General features: G+C 43.2%; 1 protein-coding gene across 5 annotated transcripts in view; it reads right to left on the bottom strand.

Annotated features, from left to right (window-relative positions):
* PIP5K1C (phosphatidylinositol-4-phosphate 5-kinase type 1 gamma) overlaps window positions 1–16,862 on the bottom strand; it is a 561,428-nt gene that overhangs the window by 207,962 nt on the left and 336,604 nt on the right. For all 5 annotated transcript variants that reach the window (XR_013272204.1, XM_077475680.1, XM_077475681.1 and 2 more), the window contains one exon: window positions 4,638–4,776. Coding sequence is in view for 4 of the 5 variants with exons in the window: in XM_077475680.1 (XP_077331806.1) it covers window positions 4,638–4,776 (139 nt within the window). In the remaining variant the exon portion in view is untranslated. The remainder of the gene's footprint in view (window positions 1–4,637; window positions 4,777–16,862) is intronic.

Below are 16,862 nucleotides of genomic sequence, written 5' to 3'. Positions count from 1 at the left end.
AGTCTAAAACAATTTCTCAGAAACGCCTTCCATCACAAGCTATCCCTATATGCTGATGACCTTCTAGCTTATATTCAAAACCCACATATCTCGCTACCTTCTCTCTTCATGGAATTCCACCGATTTGGCACCTTTAGCAACTTTAAACTTAATATAGCCAAAACAGAAGCGCTCAATATATACCACCCTGGCTCTACATTATCCCTACTGAAATCAAACTTCTCATTTCAATGGCAAACAAAAGGAATTTCATCCCTAGGAGTTATTATCCCCTCTAATCTGACCAACCTATTTCCACTAAACTACGTCCCTCTATTCTCTCGCATACGGAAAGACTCAGAGGAATGGGAAGGATCCTCCTTGCCATGGTTCGGGAGGATCAACACCCTAAAAATGGACACCTTACCCAAACTCTTATACCTCTTCCAAACGATCCCTGTCATAGTTCTCAAATCTTTCTTCAGCTCCTTACGATGCCTGGCCATCAGATTGATGTGGAACCGTGGGCCAGTCTCCCTGACTTTGTGCTCTACTACAAAGCTAACCAACTGGCACGCGTTCTGGAATGGTTCCCTCGTCCCTTCCGGAAGGCATCAGTCTCAATAGAGCAAGACCTGACCCCTGTGGACCTTCAGGCCCTACTATGGGGATACAGACACATTTTGAGGACTTATGTTCCCTCCCGAAAACACCCAGGCACCTTCTTTCATCCCTATATAGCATGTTACAGGCCCTAACACGCGACCAACTGCCACGTTACATGAGGAAGGGGTCTGCAGACTTGGGTGAGGACATCTCCACAACTGAATGGCAGACATCGTTCCATTTTACGCATAAATCAACAATATCTTGCTACTCTCAAGAAAATAATTACAAGATCCTATCCAGGTGGTACAGGGACCCCACCACTCTACAAATCTCCCATCTTCTTCAGCTTTCTGCTGGCATTGTAACGCCTCTGCTGGGACTTATCTACACGTCTGGTGGGACTGTGAGAGGATTCGCCCCTTCTGGACTTGGGTATTTGAATGCTACAGTAACATTTAGAAGACAAGACATTACCGACCTCCTCAAAGATTACTCTCCTTTCTATATTACCTGGGTCTATAAAATCACAAAAACAAAACCTACTCCGTTTTTTTTATGTCCTCAGTGAGACAACTATTGGAAAACAAATACCACTCCTCCTTTGTCACGGTGGTTTCAACCATGAACGATACCATGAGGATTGAGGAGATGTTGGCACTTGATAACGACACTTATGAAAAGTATACAATACTGTGGTTTGTCTGGCTCCGCTTCTCCACCTCCGACACCCTAATGAACATGTTGTCGAGCCCGCAGAGAACTTCTTAACGAGAATCTTACCCCTGAGACTTACTAACCCACAAAATCATTGATCCGCCACCTTGTGCTCCAACACTTGTACCCCCTAGAAAATGTTTCATTAGCAGCTTTTCCGCTCTTCTTCAACCCTTCACACCATCCCTCTCCTTTTATTTCTACACGTAACCCCCCCAACTTATTCCTCCCCCTCCCCTCTGTTTCCTTTTCTCCCCTTTCTCTGCTCTAGTCTCTTCTTTTTTACTCTTTACAATCCACAAGTAATAAATTATACTATGAACACCAAGGATTATTAACCAGAACCATTTATTGTACCGGAAGACGGCCTTTCACCCCAGCTCCACCTTACCAGAACATAGGAGCCAAGCTGTGGGCGATAGCCATTAGGCTGACTCCTTATACATACTGGTTTATGACCGTCCATGGATTGCGTTTTTCTCATGTTGTTCACTGTCTTTTCTATGAAAATGTTAATAAACCTATATTTAACACTAAAAATGAATTTAAACCTCTAAACAAAGTGGAATAAATAGCGGCGCTCCAAATATCATCTAATGTGACCAAACTAATAAAAAGCTACATGAACAGTGACCAACTGTATGATTACTTAATAATGTGCAACTAATAATATTCAACAAAAGTTGCTAGACCTGCCAAAAATCACAGAGAAAACATATGTGCACCACATATCATATCATATATTATGAAAACAAAAACACTCCCTGTGAGAAATGTGAAATGTAGGTTTATTATTAGTTTGGTCACATTAGATGATATTTGGAGCGCCGCTATTTATTCCACTTTGTTTAGAGGTTTAAATGCATTTTTATGTTTGTTGTATTTAAAGTGGCAGCTTTAGTTTTTAGACACAATTTTTTCACTTATCCAGAAGCTCAGTGGTGGTAATGCGAGCTCGAGGGCAGTAGACTTGTGGACCATTAGTTTTGCACTTATATATTCAACACTAAAACTATTCCTCAGGATAGATGAGAGGAGTTTAGGTGGAGAAATCTGAAGGTGCGTGTGGCTACATCCGCTGCCTGGCCACACCCCCTCATTTTGTGGTATTTAATCACCATTGGGGTTTTAACTTTTTGGTAAATAAATTAAAAAAGACTGAATTTTTTTTTAAATGCATTTTTCTTTGTTTTTGTTATAAATTTTTGAAAAAAAAAATTGTTCTTCATAAATTTAGATCAAAGTGTATTCTGCTACTTTTCTTTGGTGAAAATAACCCATATCAGTGTATATTTAGTCTGTGTGGAAATTTCCACAAATGTGGAATGTGCCATCACAGAGCGTGCCAGATGCACATCCCAGTGGGGGATGCAAGGGGTGTGGTCTTGGGAGGACATCCATGCACACCCTCCCAGGACAGAACCGTGCTGTAGCCATCTTTTGGTTATAGCAATCTAACCAAGTGGTAATTTTCATGAAATTCCCTGTGCCTTTAGAGCTCACAACCACCAAAACATCAGTGAGCCACCACTATGCTTGACAGTGGGGATGGTATTCTTGTTGACCCCTCAAAATATAGCACTTATGGTTGTGACCATAAAGGTCTAATTTGGTCTCGTCACTCCAGATTACAGTGTACCAGAAGCTGGGAGGCATGTTAAGATGTTGTCTGGCATATTGTAACCAGGCTTTTTTGTAGCAGTAAAGGCTTCTTTCTGGCAACTCGACCATGCACATCATTTTTGTTCAACTATCATTGTATTGTGCTCCTTGGATCAAACCACACCATCTTTTGCAGTTGTGGCTGCAAACTTTCTTGGTCTACCTGACCTTGGCTTGGCATCAGATCCTCAAAATTTTCCACTTCTTAATAAATAATTGAATAGTACTTACTGGCATATTCAAGGCTTTTGATATCTTTTTAAAATTCCACTGCCTTGTTACGCAGGTCTTGAGTTCTTTTCTGCTGCCCATGGCTCAGTATCTAGCCTGTGCAGTGCAACAAGCTCATTGACTATTTGTACACAGGCACTAATTGTAATTTAAAAAGCCATAGATGTGGGAATTTCCATTTTAACCAGTTTGTGTCACCTTGTGTGTTTGTACCAAGGCCAAATATTCCAGGGTATGTAAACTTTTGATCAGGGCCATTTGGGTGATTTCTGTTATCATTAGGATTTAAAAAGGAGACAAAACAACTATGTGAAATTAAATAGCTTCATATGATCACTATCCAGTTTTTGGGCATGATCAGTCATATTTTCAGTCAATGCCAACATTTCTGCCAGGGTATGCAAACTTTTGAGCACAACTGTATTATTAGGCTGGAATTTAACACTAAGCGAGTTCTACAAGCTCCCCCCAAGTCCATGAGTTGGGAAGAAAAAAAATATTTTTGGTTTCTGTTTTAATACAAATCATTTCTAGGTTTGTGCATTTTACATTTAAAACACTGGAGATTTATAATTAGACAATTAGCTCTGTTGAACTGGATTGTGTTGCTAAATCAGTCTAAAAAATTATCACTGTCCTTGGTCATTGCAAATTTAAAATGAACAATGCAGAACTGTAGATCTCAGGGCCTGCTTCCTAAATTTTGACATCAAGCAGTACAGCATTACAGTGCATCAGATTCTTCACTCTCATTTTTATTGCAGAATAACAGAATAAAACCTGTCTTGTCTTCCTGTTTGAGACATTCTGCTCATATACTGTCTTGTTGCTGTAAATAGTTTTGGCTGCTGTGTCCCAGATGCCAAACTCTAAACAGAAAGAAGGAAGGAAAGAGAAGAAGGGAAGAGGAGCCAAGGGCAGTCCAGGTCTCAGTAATCCCCCACCCCCACCTTAGCCATCCACTTTTACCTTTTCTCCATGACTTCCCAAGCCCTTTCAGGCCTGCAAAACAGCCCGCAAACTGAACCCTGGCCTGTTTAATCATCCCTATCCATAGTTCATCGACCAATAAACTTGCGAGGTACGGTTGCGAGTCAGGCCTCACTAAGGACTGGACAAGGCTAGGCTGCAATTTCTGTAACTAATCATCAGTTGCTATGATAAATAAATGTTACTTTTCATTATATGTTTAACTGTGTGTGAGAGTGTGTTATTCTTCACTGGCAATATACAGGAAAGCTTATAACAAATCTGTACAGATTGTACCCTATACAGTTACGCTATCTATACATCTCATTACATTAAAAAGACCTACATGGCCTAGGAAAAGTTTTTCCATGTTTAATAGACTAATCCCTTAAAAGTAACAAACAAAACCAGCTATATAAAACAAGTAAAAAAATCGAATGAAAATAAAGCCTTCAACTTGCATTGCAACTTACCGATAACGAGGCTGCTCTGAAGTTTCAGATGGAGAACGTTCCGGAATTGAAAGTGACGTTGAAGATAATGTTGTAGTAAGAGAGACAGTGGTAGCTTCTTCAAATGATGGAGTTGTGCATGGCAAAATGTCTGCTCGACCTACATAAATAGAAATAGTCAAACAGCAGAAGCACAAACAAAAAATATACATCTTATCTTATATTAACTAACCCTTTACATCTGGTGTACATGGCCTGAATATTGGCCGGTTCAACAGAAACAGCTCATATTCGGCCCATGTGTACAGCAGCTTGTCTGCTCTACCCCCTACTCCTTCATGTTCTTATATAGACAAATTTGACCTTGGAGATAGAAACAAGCTACTACATGGGAATATTCATGTTATTCCGATACTTACGGTACATTGTCCCACATTGACTTATGTTTACTTTCTCAAGACTTGCTTGGTATGGTGACTGTAATCAGATATCTCCCTAGAGCAGGGGTGTCCAAACTTTTTTCAAAGAGGGCCAGATTTGATGAAGTGTACATGCACGAGGGCTAACCATTTTGCCTGATATTCTTTGAACCATTGAGAATTCGGTCTAAGTGTGTCCATCCGAGCACTAATACACTGCTCAACAAGAATTCTCTTGCCTTTTTTGCGCTCGTTCCCAACACACAGACGAATGCTCTGCACTTAATTCTTAATGGTACCCCACACATTGGAAAACGTAGGGTGCTTTTGGTGCAGTGCAACTTAAAAAAAAAAAAAAAAGCTTGGGAACTTCTTTCCCTGCATTTTTGTGAGTAGGGAAGTCCATTGAAATGAATGGGCTGCCCTACACACAGTACGCAGCCACACAGATGTTGCATTTATGGGCTTAAAACAGGTGGTGAGGAGGCAACATAATGCCTCTTTACCGCCATTCAAATGCCTCTGAAAAGAGATCTGTGCATGGATTGCTTTTCAGAGGAGCAGCAATCCTGGCTAATATCACACACAAGCCCAGAATAGTACAGTACCTTTGCAGCTTCCTCATTCAGCTGGGTACTGCACTGTAGGGGGAAGCAGAGAGCACTTTACTTTCACTTTTGAAGCTCACGGAGCTTCTCACAGTGCTGCGGATCGGGCTCATCTGACAGCCCTGATCCCGCGGCACACTAAATTGAGAAAGACCAGGCGGGCCATTCAAAACCGGACCACGGGCCGGACTTTGGACATGCCTGCCCTAGAGCAATATCCGACCATTCTCCTTTATTTGTAGACTTGGCTCTGGGTATGTCTAGTTCCAACAGGATATGGAAATGGAGTTCTCTATGGCTCGCTGACACAGCTGTAACAGATCAGGGGCTTGTTGAAATTAAATCTTATTAGGTCACTAACGGGCAAAGTGCCTCCATACCTGTGGTCTGGGACACCTTTAAAGCCACCATGTGCGGCACGTTTGCTGCAGTTATTGGGATGGCCCAGTCTAAATTGTTGGATGGAATGAGAGCTTCACGCTGCACAGACTTGCTATTCTGCTTCCAATTGGAAGAGAATCCAGGGAATTGGATTTATTGCTGTTGGAATACACTCAGAAAACATTATTGTATCAAAATCAGCAGTTTGGGGATAATCTATGGTATCGTAGTGGAATAAACTTATGAAATTACAGATGCCTTTGTTTTTTTTTTTACTCTATACACTACTAGAGCACATTACACCATTGTAGAATTAAAGGATTACTTATATTATATTCAACTCCCCTAGTTAACGGCAAGCCAGACTTTGCTCTTAGATGCTCCTTTGATGCCCGACATTCGCACACAATAAAATGCCAGGTTTGGATGGCTTTTCTATAGAGTGGTACTTACAATATAAAAAAATTCTGATTCCTCACTTACTTCAGGATTTTAACCACTTCAGCCCCAGAAGGATTTACCCCCTTAATGACCAGGCCCTTTTTTGTGATACAGCACTGAGTCGTTTTAACTGACAATTGCACGGTCGTGCAGCTTTGTACCCAAACAAAAATTAGTTTTCCCACAAATAGAGCTTTCTTTTGGTTGTATTTGATCACCTCTGTGTATTTTATTTTTAGAGATATAAACAAAAAAGACCAACAATTTTGGAAAAAAACAAAACAAAAAAAACACCACAATATTTTTTACTTTTTGCTATAATATCCAAAAACAAAAAAAAATGTCTCCATCAGTTTAGGCCAATATGTATTCTCCTACATATTTTTGGTAAGAAAAATAATAATAATCGCAATAAGCATACACTGATTGCTTTATGCAAAAGTTATAGCGTCTACAAAATAGGGGATAGATTTATTGCAATTTTATTATTTTTTTACAGGTAATCACGGAAAGCAGCATTTTTTTTAACAGGACTGCGACATTGTGGCGGACAGATCAGACACTTTTTTGGGACCAGTGACATTTATACAGCAATCAGTGCTATAAAAGTGCACAGGTTACTATATAAATGACACTGGCAGGGAAGGGGTTAACACTAGGGGGAGAGCAAGGGATTAAGCCCTAGATGCCATGACTGACCCTAGGGGGATTGGAAATGCATGTTGTGATGTCGGTCAGGACGTGGAAGGGAAGAATTTAAATTTCCATAAAGCAATAGGAGTACCAGGAAAGCAAGAAGAACCAGCTTTCAGGATACCTGGTCCCCAAATAGAGAAAAGAAAGTGGAGCCAGAGAAAAGTTGCTGCTGCAGAGGGTAATGGAGCGAAAGATGTTCTGTTTTAATAAGGAATTCATGAAAGAAGCAAACCTGTAGAAAAGGAGGTCTCTGCTTGTCAAGAGGTCCTGCACAAGCCTCAACACCTCTCCCTGTCAGCACTCATTTAGGAGTGCTACTAACGTATTTTGATGAATAGCAGATATGAGCTAAATAATTATTATAATAATACATTTGTTATTATTCAGCATGAATGCAGACCAACAGAATAGCTTTTGAGCAATAAGGCTACCAATGCTAAATGCTGTAACACAGTGTTCACTCTGTCATTGTTTTTAAAAAGCTTGTCTTTATTGCAGTATTCCTTTGCTAAGAGTTTGTGATACAATTTTCTGATTTCACTACCAAATGTTGCTTGTTTATAAAAGTGCTGATACAGGGAGTTTCACAAAGATATTATTTTACAGTTTGTCAAGGGAAAGGTGAACATGGTGTGGACACAGGAATTTTTCTTTTAACAGTTTTATTGGTTCTCATTAGGCAGTCCTAGAAATATGATGGCTGGAGTCTTTTTAAATTATTATTTTGTTTCATAATGTTTTGTAGTGTTAAAAGGTTTTTGTATAGGAAAAGGCCAAAACTTTTCTCGATAAATTTCCTTGGTACTATATTGGATTTGAAGTTCGAGCTTACTGGTTTGGTTTTGTCATGTACCTGGTTAGAGGTCGAAGTGCTGAGAGGGCATCCCTTGCGGCTAAGTGCAGAATGTACCCTAAAGGTGGTAACAGGGAGTGCTTTGATCAGAGAAGCAGGGGTTGCCATCTGCAACAGGCTGAGGTGATAAAGAGATGACTGCTAAATGGCATCTGATGAGCAAGATGCACTGCTGGGAAGGAATCCCTCAGGAGTACTGGGTGTGACTTGGCAGCAGGGAGAGCCAGTGGCAGAGTCAGGAGCCAGGCCAGAAGTCATGCATGGAAGGTCAGCCAGGAGTAAAGCAGCAAGTAGGGTCAGGAGTCAGCTGGGGTTCATTCACTGGTAATTAGGCAGAAGCAGAGTTAGAAGAGCAAACCAGGGGTCAAGCACGGATCAGCAGGCAAAAATCGGGGTCACTGAACCAAGCCAAAGGTCAAAGCCTGGAAGGGAGACAAGACAGATCAAAGGCAAGCTGGGTCTAACAAAAAATCCAACAACAACAAGAACAGAAACAGAGGAGCACACGGGGGAGCTGAAGATCATTCATCAGCTAATAGCTCATACCGCTGGCTTTAAATAGTATACTGGGCGCCAGAATCTGTCACGCATTGCTTACGCTTTGGCACATGCACACTGGCACATGGATCCTCATGGCAGTTTGTGCCCAATGCGCAAATTTCTATATGCCATTGGATAATTTCTATGTGCCAATCTTCGATTTTGCTGGCCATTTGCAGGTGTGCCAGTCCTTCTAAGAACTGTTCTCTAACAGGTTTATTTTGTGGTGTTTTGTTTTTGTTTTCAGAAGGGTGTTCCAGAAGAGCCTACCACCCATATAGCATTAATACAAGTTAGTCTCAAGATATAACAAAGTATTTATAGGCACACCCAAAAAAAAAAAAAAAAAAAAAGATAGAATATCCGTATTCAATGCTTGGACAAAAAAACAGACCTGAATGTTACATAAATGCAAGCTACTCACTAGGGAGAATTCCCCCAGTTACTCGCTGGGGGAATTGAGGATGGAAAAGGTTCTGGAAGTCCTAAGTAGATTACAGACTCAGTAATATCATGCAATGTCAAGCTGCAGAAAGCCAGGCTAGCAGACTCTTAGCATGCATTAAAAAAGGTATTTACTCAAGAGATAAAACTACGGTATAATTCTATCACTTTACAAAACTCTGGTTAGACCACATCTAGAGAATGCCATCCGATTTTGGTCACCAATTCTCAGGAAGTATGTGCAGGATCTCAGTTATAAGAAATGGCTACAAACTGAGGCTACAAACATTACTTATGGAAAATGGTGGTGACAAACACACACATACTCAAGTTGAACTGGTGCCTTTATTCAACCTTACCAACTATGTAATTATGTAATTTGAAAAGACCTACATGATCTTCTCCAAGGATAGAGTAATTCAACTCAAAATATTCCATCAAATTGTGCAGTTGGTGTGCTCCACCTGTTGAGCAAAGGATGCGTCCCATGAAGCTGCACATCAAGGAAGACCCACTAGCAGACTTCTCAGATCTCATGTGAGCCGCGGGAGCCTCCCGAATTTGGCTGCGGGCTCCCACAAGTGCAGGGCCAACTCCCGGCTATGCCTGTCACTCAGCCACAGACAGACAGAGCAATGGAGTACGGCCTCTCTGTCTGTGGCTGAGTGACAGGTGGATGTAAGGTGCTGCAAGCAGAGGCAGAGGGGGAGACAGCCCATACTGCTGTCCCCAGTCTGCTTTGGCTGCTGCATGGTGGGCACGGGTACTTTTTTTGTTTTTTACAACACCTGTCAATTCAGCAGGGAAGGAGAGGGGTGGGCAGAGGCAGTGGCGTTGTTATGAAGGGGCAAGAGGTTCAGGCCGCATCTGGGTGACACCTGTGGGCAGCGGCATAGCATGATCCGCACACCCCACTGATCTGTGTCTCTCGGCTCAGATCGGTACCCCGCTCCTCCAGCCCTCTGCACTGCAGCTCCTCCCACATAACTGTACACAGGATGGATGAGGGAGTCAGTGGAGGGACACACCGCTGTGCATATCCCCGCTGTTCTAAAGTCTGAACAGTGTACTGTATTTGTATATGTGATAAATCTTCTTCAGAAGAAATGGACGTTTCACTGATCAGGTGTAACCAAATGTATCAACTTGTCTGAAGAGATCTAAAAGTTAGGTAGAATACTCTAACCAAATGAGGTGGACTCGCCAGTCTTACGACAGTTGCGTCAGAAGCGTTTAGGATCCAAACATAGGACCAGATGATGGATTGAAGGTAATCAGACCGAATTCCAGGGAGACTTCAAATGGCGGAAGACCTTGGGGGGCATCTCTCGGAATGTTCCTCAAGTTGTCTGAATCAGGTGTGGCTCACTTGGGATTCCAGCCTCGAATGCAAGGGGAGGGGGTTCATGGAAATTGTAACAGAGAAAAAAGAAAGCTCCAAATAGTGCAGGTCAAACAAAAATAAACATCCGGTTTTATTAAAAGTTCATAAAAATGAACAAAAATTATGACAAGTGATCACAAAAAAAACAGGATAAAAGCAATGTGGGGTGCCAAATGCGAGTCCGATGCGTTTCGACAAAGAATGTCTTCAACTTTCATCCCAATTGAGCCACACCTGATTCGGACAACTTGAGGAACATTCCGAGGAACATTCCGAGAGATGCCCCCCAAGGTCTTCCGCCATTTGGAGTCTCCCTGGAATTCGGTCTGATTACCTTCAATCCATCATCTGGTCCTATGTTTGGATCCTAAGCGCTTCTGACTCAACTGTCGTAAGACTGGCGAGTCCACCTCATTTGGTAAGAGTATTCTACCTACCTTTTAGATCTCTTCAGACAAGTTGATACATTTGGTTACACGTGATCAGTGAAACGTCCATTTCTTCTGAAGAAGATTTATCACAATCCTTGTGTATTAGTTATATTACAGAGGACTCTATCCACTGTTTTTCATAGCATCCATGATTGTTTATACACAGACTTTTTCTTGTGATTACACTATTTAAATTAGCGCTACACTATTTGTTGTTTTATATTGTTGAACTTTGTTTGTTTGAAGTGTTGGCAGCTGTTTTTGCACGTTTTTGTGCTATTTAGACATAGCGCTGTGTTTCCCCTTTACTTTCACTTTTGTATTTGTATATGGACAAATGCTGGGGGCGCTATGGGAGGGGGGAGGAGAGGGGGGTCTGCACGGAGGGGATTTATGCTGATGGGGGGGGGGGGGGAGTCTGCACTTAAGGGGGTCTATGCTCAGGGAGGGGGATCTGTACTGGGAGGTCTATACTGATAGGGGGGTGTATATGCTAAGCGGGTCTATGCTGATGGAGGGGGTATGCACTTAGGGGGGTCTATGTTGATGGTGGGGTGGCTACACTGGGGGGTCTACACTGATGGAGGGGGGTGTATATACTGAGGGGGAAGTCTATACTGAGAGGGGTCTGTACTGAGGGAGGGGGGTCTGCACTGCGGGAGGGAGGTCTGCACTGCAGGAGAGGGGTCTGTACTGCGGGAGGGGGGTATGTACTGAATTCGCTGACTGAGATGCCTCACCAGCCCAGTTGCAGCCAGACCCCAGACTCCAGAACCAGCAGCCAGACCCCAGGCCCCAGCAGCCGGACCCCAGGCCCCAGCAGACGGACCCCAGGCCCCAGCAGACGGACCCCAGGCCCCAGCAGACGGACCCCAGGCCCCAGCAGACGGACCCCAGGCCCCAGCAGACGGACCCCAGGCCCCAGCAGCCAGACACCAGGACCAGCAGCCAGATCCCAGGACCAGCAGCCAGATCCCAGGACCAGCAGCCAGACTCTTGGCCCCAGCAGCCTGGCCCCAGGACCAGCAGCCCAGTTTCAGCAGCCAGACCCTTGGCCCCAGCAGCCAGACCCCCAAGACCAGCAGCCCAGCTCCAGCAGCCAGACCCTAGCAGTCAGGCCTTTGACCAGACCCTAGGACCAGCAGCCCAGCTACAGCTGCCAGACCCTTGGCCCCAGCAGCCAGACCCCAGAACCAGCAGCCCAGCTCCAGCAGCCAGGAAGGTCTTCCTGGCATGGGGGGGGGAGATGTGCACATTCTTCGGACGGGGGTTGATGGGACATGCACACGCGTTGTGGTTTCCGCACACTCTGTGGGATTCCCACTGTGCATATGCGTCACCTCTCACCTCCCTAGTCACGTTCCTTACGTCGGAGGATGCGGATGTATCCAGGGTGCGTGCACTTTCCGGAACGCCGAGGTGGTCATGGAAGGGCTGCCTCGGCAGCCTGCATGTCCCCCATAGGCGGGAAGAATGATTAGCGGGAACTATTACACACTGGCAAGTGATCAGCAATCAACTACAAGGTATTTAAGGGTGCACTTATCAGCTGATCTATTCAAAAATGTCCTGTGTATCTCGGCGGCGCTCGGTAGTTCTCGGCCACCTTCGTCCCTTCTCGATGGCTTTCGCCGCCTTCGGCCCTTCTGGTCGGCTTTCGGCCTCCTTCGGCCCTTCTCATCGGCTTTCGGCCGCCTTCGGCCTTTCTCGTCGGCTTTCGGCCCTTCTCATCGGCTTTCGGGCGCTCTCTGACGTTCTCGTCCGCCGACCAGGGCTGAAAGCCACCGAGAAGGGCCAAAGGTGGCCGAAAACCATCCAGAGGCTCCAAAATAGTGGAGGATCGGCATATATCACACGCACCTGCGATTTTCCCCTGATTTTAAGGGGGAAAAAGTGCGTGTTATACGCCGATTAATACAGTATATTCTGTCTTACATACTTTAAAATTGATCACATTCATATTGAGTACCCCTCTTACTTTCTTGATAGCATCTCCTTCTGAGATATATGTCACAACTATTCGTTTTCATAACTTCCTTTGTTCACTACATCATTAATCATTTTGAATTTTAAAAAAATTTTTGGGACTTTACCAATCACAGCATTTTCCTAGTGTCTCTCACCACATTCATGCTTACTCAGCACTTTCTTTGTGTCTTTTGTCCACTTTGATACACATATTTTAGTAATACCTGCACACACATTATGTTCAGTGTAGTGAGGAATAGGGGGTCACTTTCCCCTACCACCATCTTTACCATTTCTGCATACCAAGATCTTCTGGGCAAAAAGGGATTACCGCTCCAGCCTCTCAGACACACCACAAATGTATATCCCTAATGAGACACTCAGGTACCACTGCGCAGTGTAGAAAATAAAAAGAAGTTCCTGGATGTCCACACGTCAGAGAAATGGCATCCTTATTGGTCGCTAAAATCCAAATGCAGTCACATATCAAATATGGAAAAACAGGATAAAACAGCGAACGTGTTTCACGCCTTGGTCTGGCGCTTATTCATAGCTCATCTTCTGGGCCATGCTGGGGCCACAAGAACTATCAACTTCTTTGCCCACTTGATCCTGTGAAGAAGCCGAGGTAGCAGAATAGGAGGGAATAAATCAGTGAGAACTGATCCCATGGGGTCACCAATGCATCTTTCCTGCATGCGAGTGGATACTTTGTTCTTGACACAAAGTCGTTGACTTTGTTGTTGAACCTGGATGCAAACAGATCTACGTCTGGGATTCCCTATCTTTGGCATATAGCCAGGAAGATGTCGGGGTGAAGGGATCATTCCCCCAGAAACAACTGCTGGCGACTAAGTAGTCCGCCTGCCAGTTCTCTACTCCTGGAATGAAGATTTCCGATATGGACGACACATGCTTCTCTGTCCAGGTTAGGATCTAGTTTACCTCTCCCTGGAATACCTGATTTCTGGTGCCCCACTGGTGATTGATAAAAGGGACCACTGCTGTGGCATTGTTGGATTGAATTCAGACAGGAGAATTACGCAACCTGAATGTCCAGGCCCTTTGGGCTAGGTACGCTGCCCGAATCTCTAAGACATTGATAGGCAAAGTCCTTTGGTTCTGGACCATTTCCCTTGGACTGACGTCTCTTCCAGGATTGTTCCCCAACCTGAAAGGCTGGCATCTGTTGTTACCACCTTCCAGGTAACTGGTAAGAAGAATTTCCCCTACTGCAGATTCTTGGGTATCCTCCACCAACTGAGGCTCTGATGCACTTTTGGTAACAATTGCATCTGAAAATCTAGTGCTTAGATCTTCTTCCAAGCCGACAGGATACTGTTTTTAAGCAGTCTCGAAATTAAACTGAGCATAGGGAACTACTTCAAATGAAGCCACCATCTTCCCCAACAACCTCATACAAAGGCGGATAGAAGGACCCTTCTCTGCCCTGACCACCTGAACCAGCTCCTTTATGGGGCTGATTTTTGCCTGGGGTAAGAACACCCTATTCTGGGCTGTATCTATAATTAGACCCAAGTACTCTAATACTGGCGGAAAAACTGAAGTACTTCTAGTATGGGGGGGGGGTTATATGAGATAATCAAACTTCCTGTCTAGGGTGTGCCAGTGTCCATCACCTGAAGGTGCCATATAACCCATAGTGTAATTACTGTGGCTCTTTGAACCATGATGTACAATAAAGAAAGAATTGTTGCTCTACATAAAGATGACCTAGGCTATAAGAAGATTGCCAAGACCCTGAAACTGAGCTGCAGCATGGTGGCCAAGACCTTACAGCGGTTTAACAGGACAGTTGAGTGCACGTGCTCAGCTTCATATCCAGATATTGTCTTTGGGAAATAGATGTAAGAGTGCTGCCAGCATTGCTGCAGAGGTTGAAGGGGTGGAGGGTCAGCCTGTTAGTGCTCAAACTACACACCACACACTGCATCAAATTGGTCTGCATGGCTGTAGTCCCAGAAGATGATGCACAAGAAAGCCCACAAACAGTTTGCTGAAGAACATAGAACCATGTACTGTGGTCTGACGAGACCAAGATAAACTTATTTGGTTCAGATGGTGGCAAGCGTGTGTGGTGGCAACCAGGTGAGGAGTACAAAGACAAGTGTGTCTTGCCTACAGTCAAGCATGGTGGTGGGAGTGTCATGATCTGGGGCTGCATGAGTGCTGCCGGCACTGGGGAGCTACAGTTCATTGAGGGAACCATGAATGCCAACATGTACTGTGACATACTGAAGCCGAGCATGATCCCCTCACTTCGGAGACTGGGCCACAAGGCAGTATTCCAACATGATAACGACCCCAAACACACCTTCAAGTCGATGAGGGTAAAGATGATGGACTGGCTAAGCATATCTCAAGACCTAAACCCTATTAAGCATCAGTGGGGCATCCTCAAATGGAAGGTGGAGGAGCGCAAGGTCTCGAACATCCACCAGCTCTGTGATGTCGCCATTGAGGAGTGGAAGAGAACTCCAGTGGCAACCTGTGAAGCTCTGGTGAAGGCAGTGCTGGAAAATAATGGTGGTCACACAAAATAGACACTTTGGGCCCATTTTGGAAATTTTCACTTAGGGGTGTACTCAATTTTGTTGCCAGCGGTTTAGAGATTAATAGCTGTGTTGAGTTATTTTGAAGGGACAGCAAATTGACACTGTTATACAGGCTGTACACTCACTACTTTACATTGTAGCAAAGTGTAATTTCTTCAGTGTTACATGAAAATACATAAAGTATTTACAAAAACTTGAGGGGCGTACTCACTTTTGTGAAATACTGTGCGTTGAGATATATATATATATATATATATATATATATATATATATATATATATATACATATCTATATATCTCGCTGCTACACACACACACATACATACATACACAGTGTGTGTATATATATATATATATATATATATATATATATATATATATATATATATATATATATATACACACACACACACACACATATGGATGGAGCACATAGAAAATACATACTGTATTTTTAGGACTATTGCTATAATATTAAATATGTACTTTTGAAAAATAGTTCCCATCTATGTCACTGGAAGAATAAGTCATATTATCATAGAGATAGCTGTAAATAATGCAACTAATAGGAGTGCTGCTCAGGCAGACAGCACAGGTAGGTTATCAGATGGCAAGATTTCTCGTAGGATCAACAGTAATTTGTTTGCACTTATAATAAACATAAACTGGGACACAATGAAGGCATAAACTAAAAACAAAACTACCAGTTATACAAATAAGAATACTGTTCCAAAGCATCAGAGAAATAACCTTGTCTAACCCCACTGTCCGGTAGCTAGAAATTCCCTGGGTGGTTGAGGTCAAGTCTCAATCAAAGGATTATCGGCAAGTATTTAAGTATTAAACAGATGGTCTGTGTGGGTCGCAGGATATTTTATCTATCCAAGACACCCTTTAGTTTTTTAGTGTTGTACCAATTAGTTTATTAGATATCTTTATGAGGTCTAAGCCATGCAGAAATTCTAAAATTGAAATATTTAGGCCATGTGTAAAAAATTGTTTGGTGTGGGATGCTTTATGTTTAATTAAACACAATCAGTCTAACAGTGTTATGCTATAGAATGAGGCTTCCAGAACTTTCAAAGAAGGGGGACTGTGGAGAAAGCTATTTTAGCAGCATTTTTATTTTTTCTTCCTAGGATGTATGACGATTTCCATCCAAAGAAAGCAGTACAATGATTCTTTCCTATGTTATTTGAATTATGAAAAAGGAACGTAACAGGGCAGAGGAATCTGCAGAAACCTGTGATACTATTTATTTCATGGCTGTTGTCCATTATTGTTCTATGGTGGGAAAAGCCCAAAATAAGTGAGTAAGGTTTTGGTATATATGTTGTGATCTTGGACAGGAAGTTAATCAGTACAAGGGACAGAATGTTTAAAGCCCAGTAGGCTCAGTGGATGAATTTGAATTGGACCTCCCTCACTTTACCCTTCCTAATTTGAGCTCAAACCAAACCCCTTTAAATGTTTTCGATAGTTCAAGGGTTTAATGAGTTAGATAC

This window comes from Lithobates pipiens, unplaced genomic scaffold (assembly GCF_037356315.1).
Source record: "Lithobates pipiens isolate NorthernLeopardFrog02 unplaced genomic scaffold, aLitPip1_a1.2 Scaffold_13, whole genome shotgun sequence".
In the NCBI taxonomy this organism is placed as follows: Eukaryota; Metazoa; Chordata; class Amphibia; order Anura; family Ranidae; genus Lithobates; species Lithobates pipiens.
The sequence above is the reverse complement of the archived record's forward strand: the minus strand, read 5'-3'. Positions and strand labels throughout refer to the sequence as shown.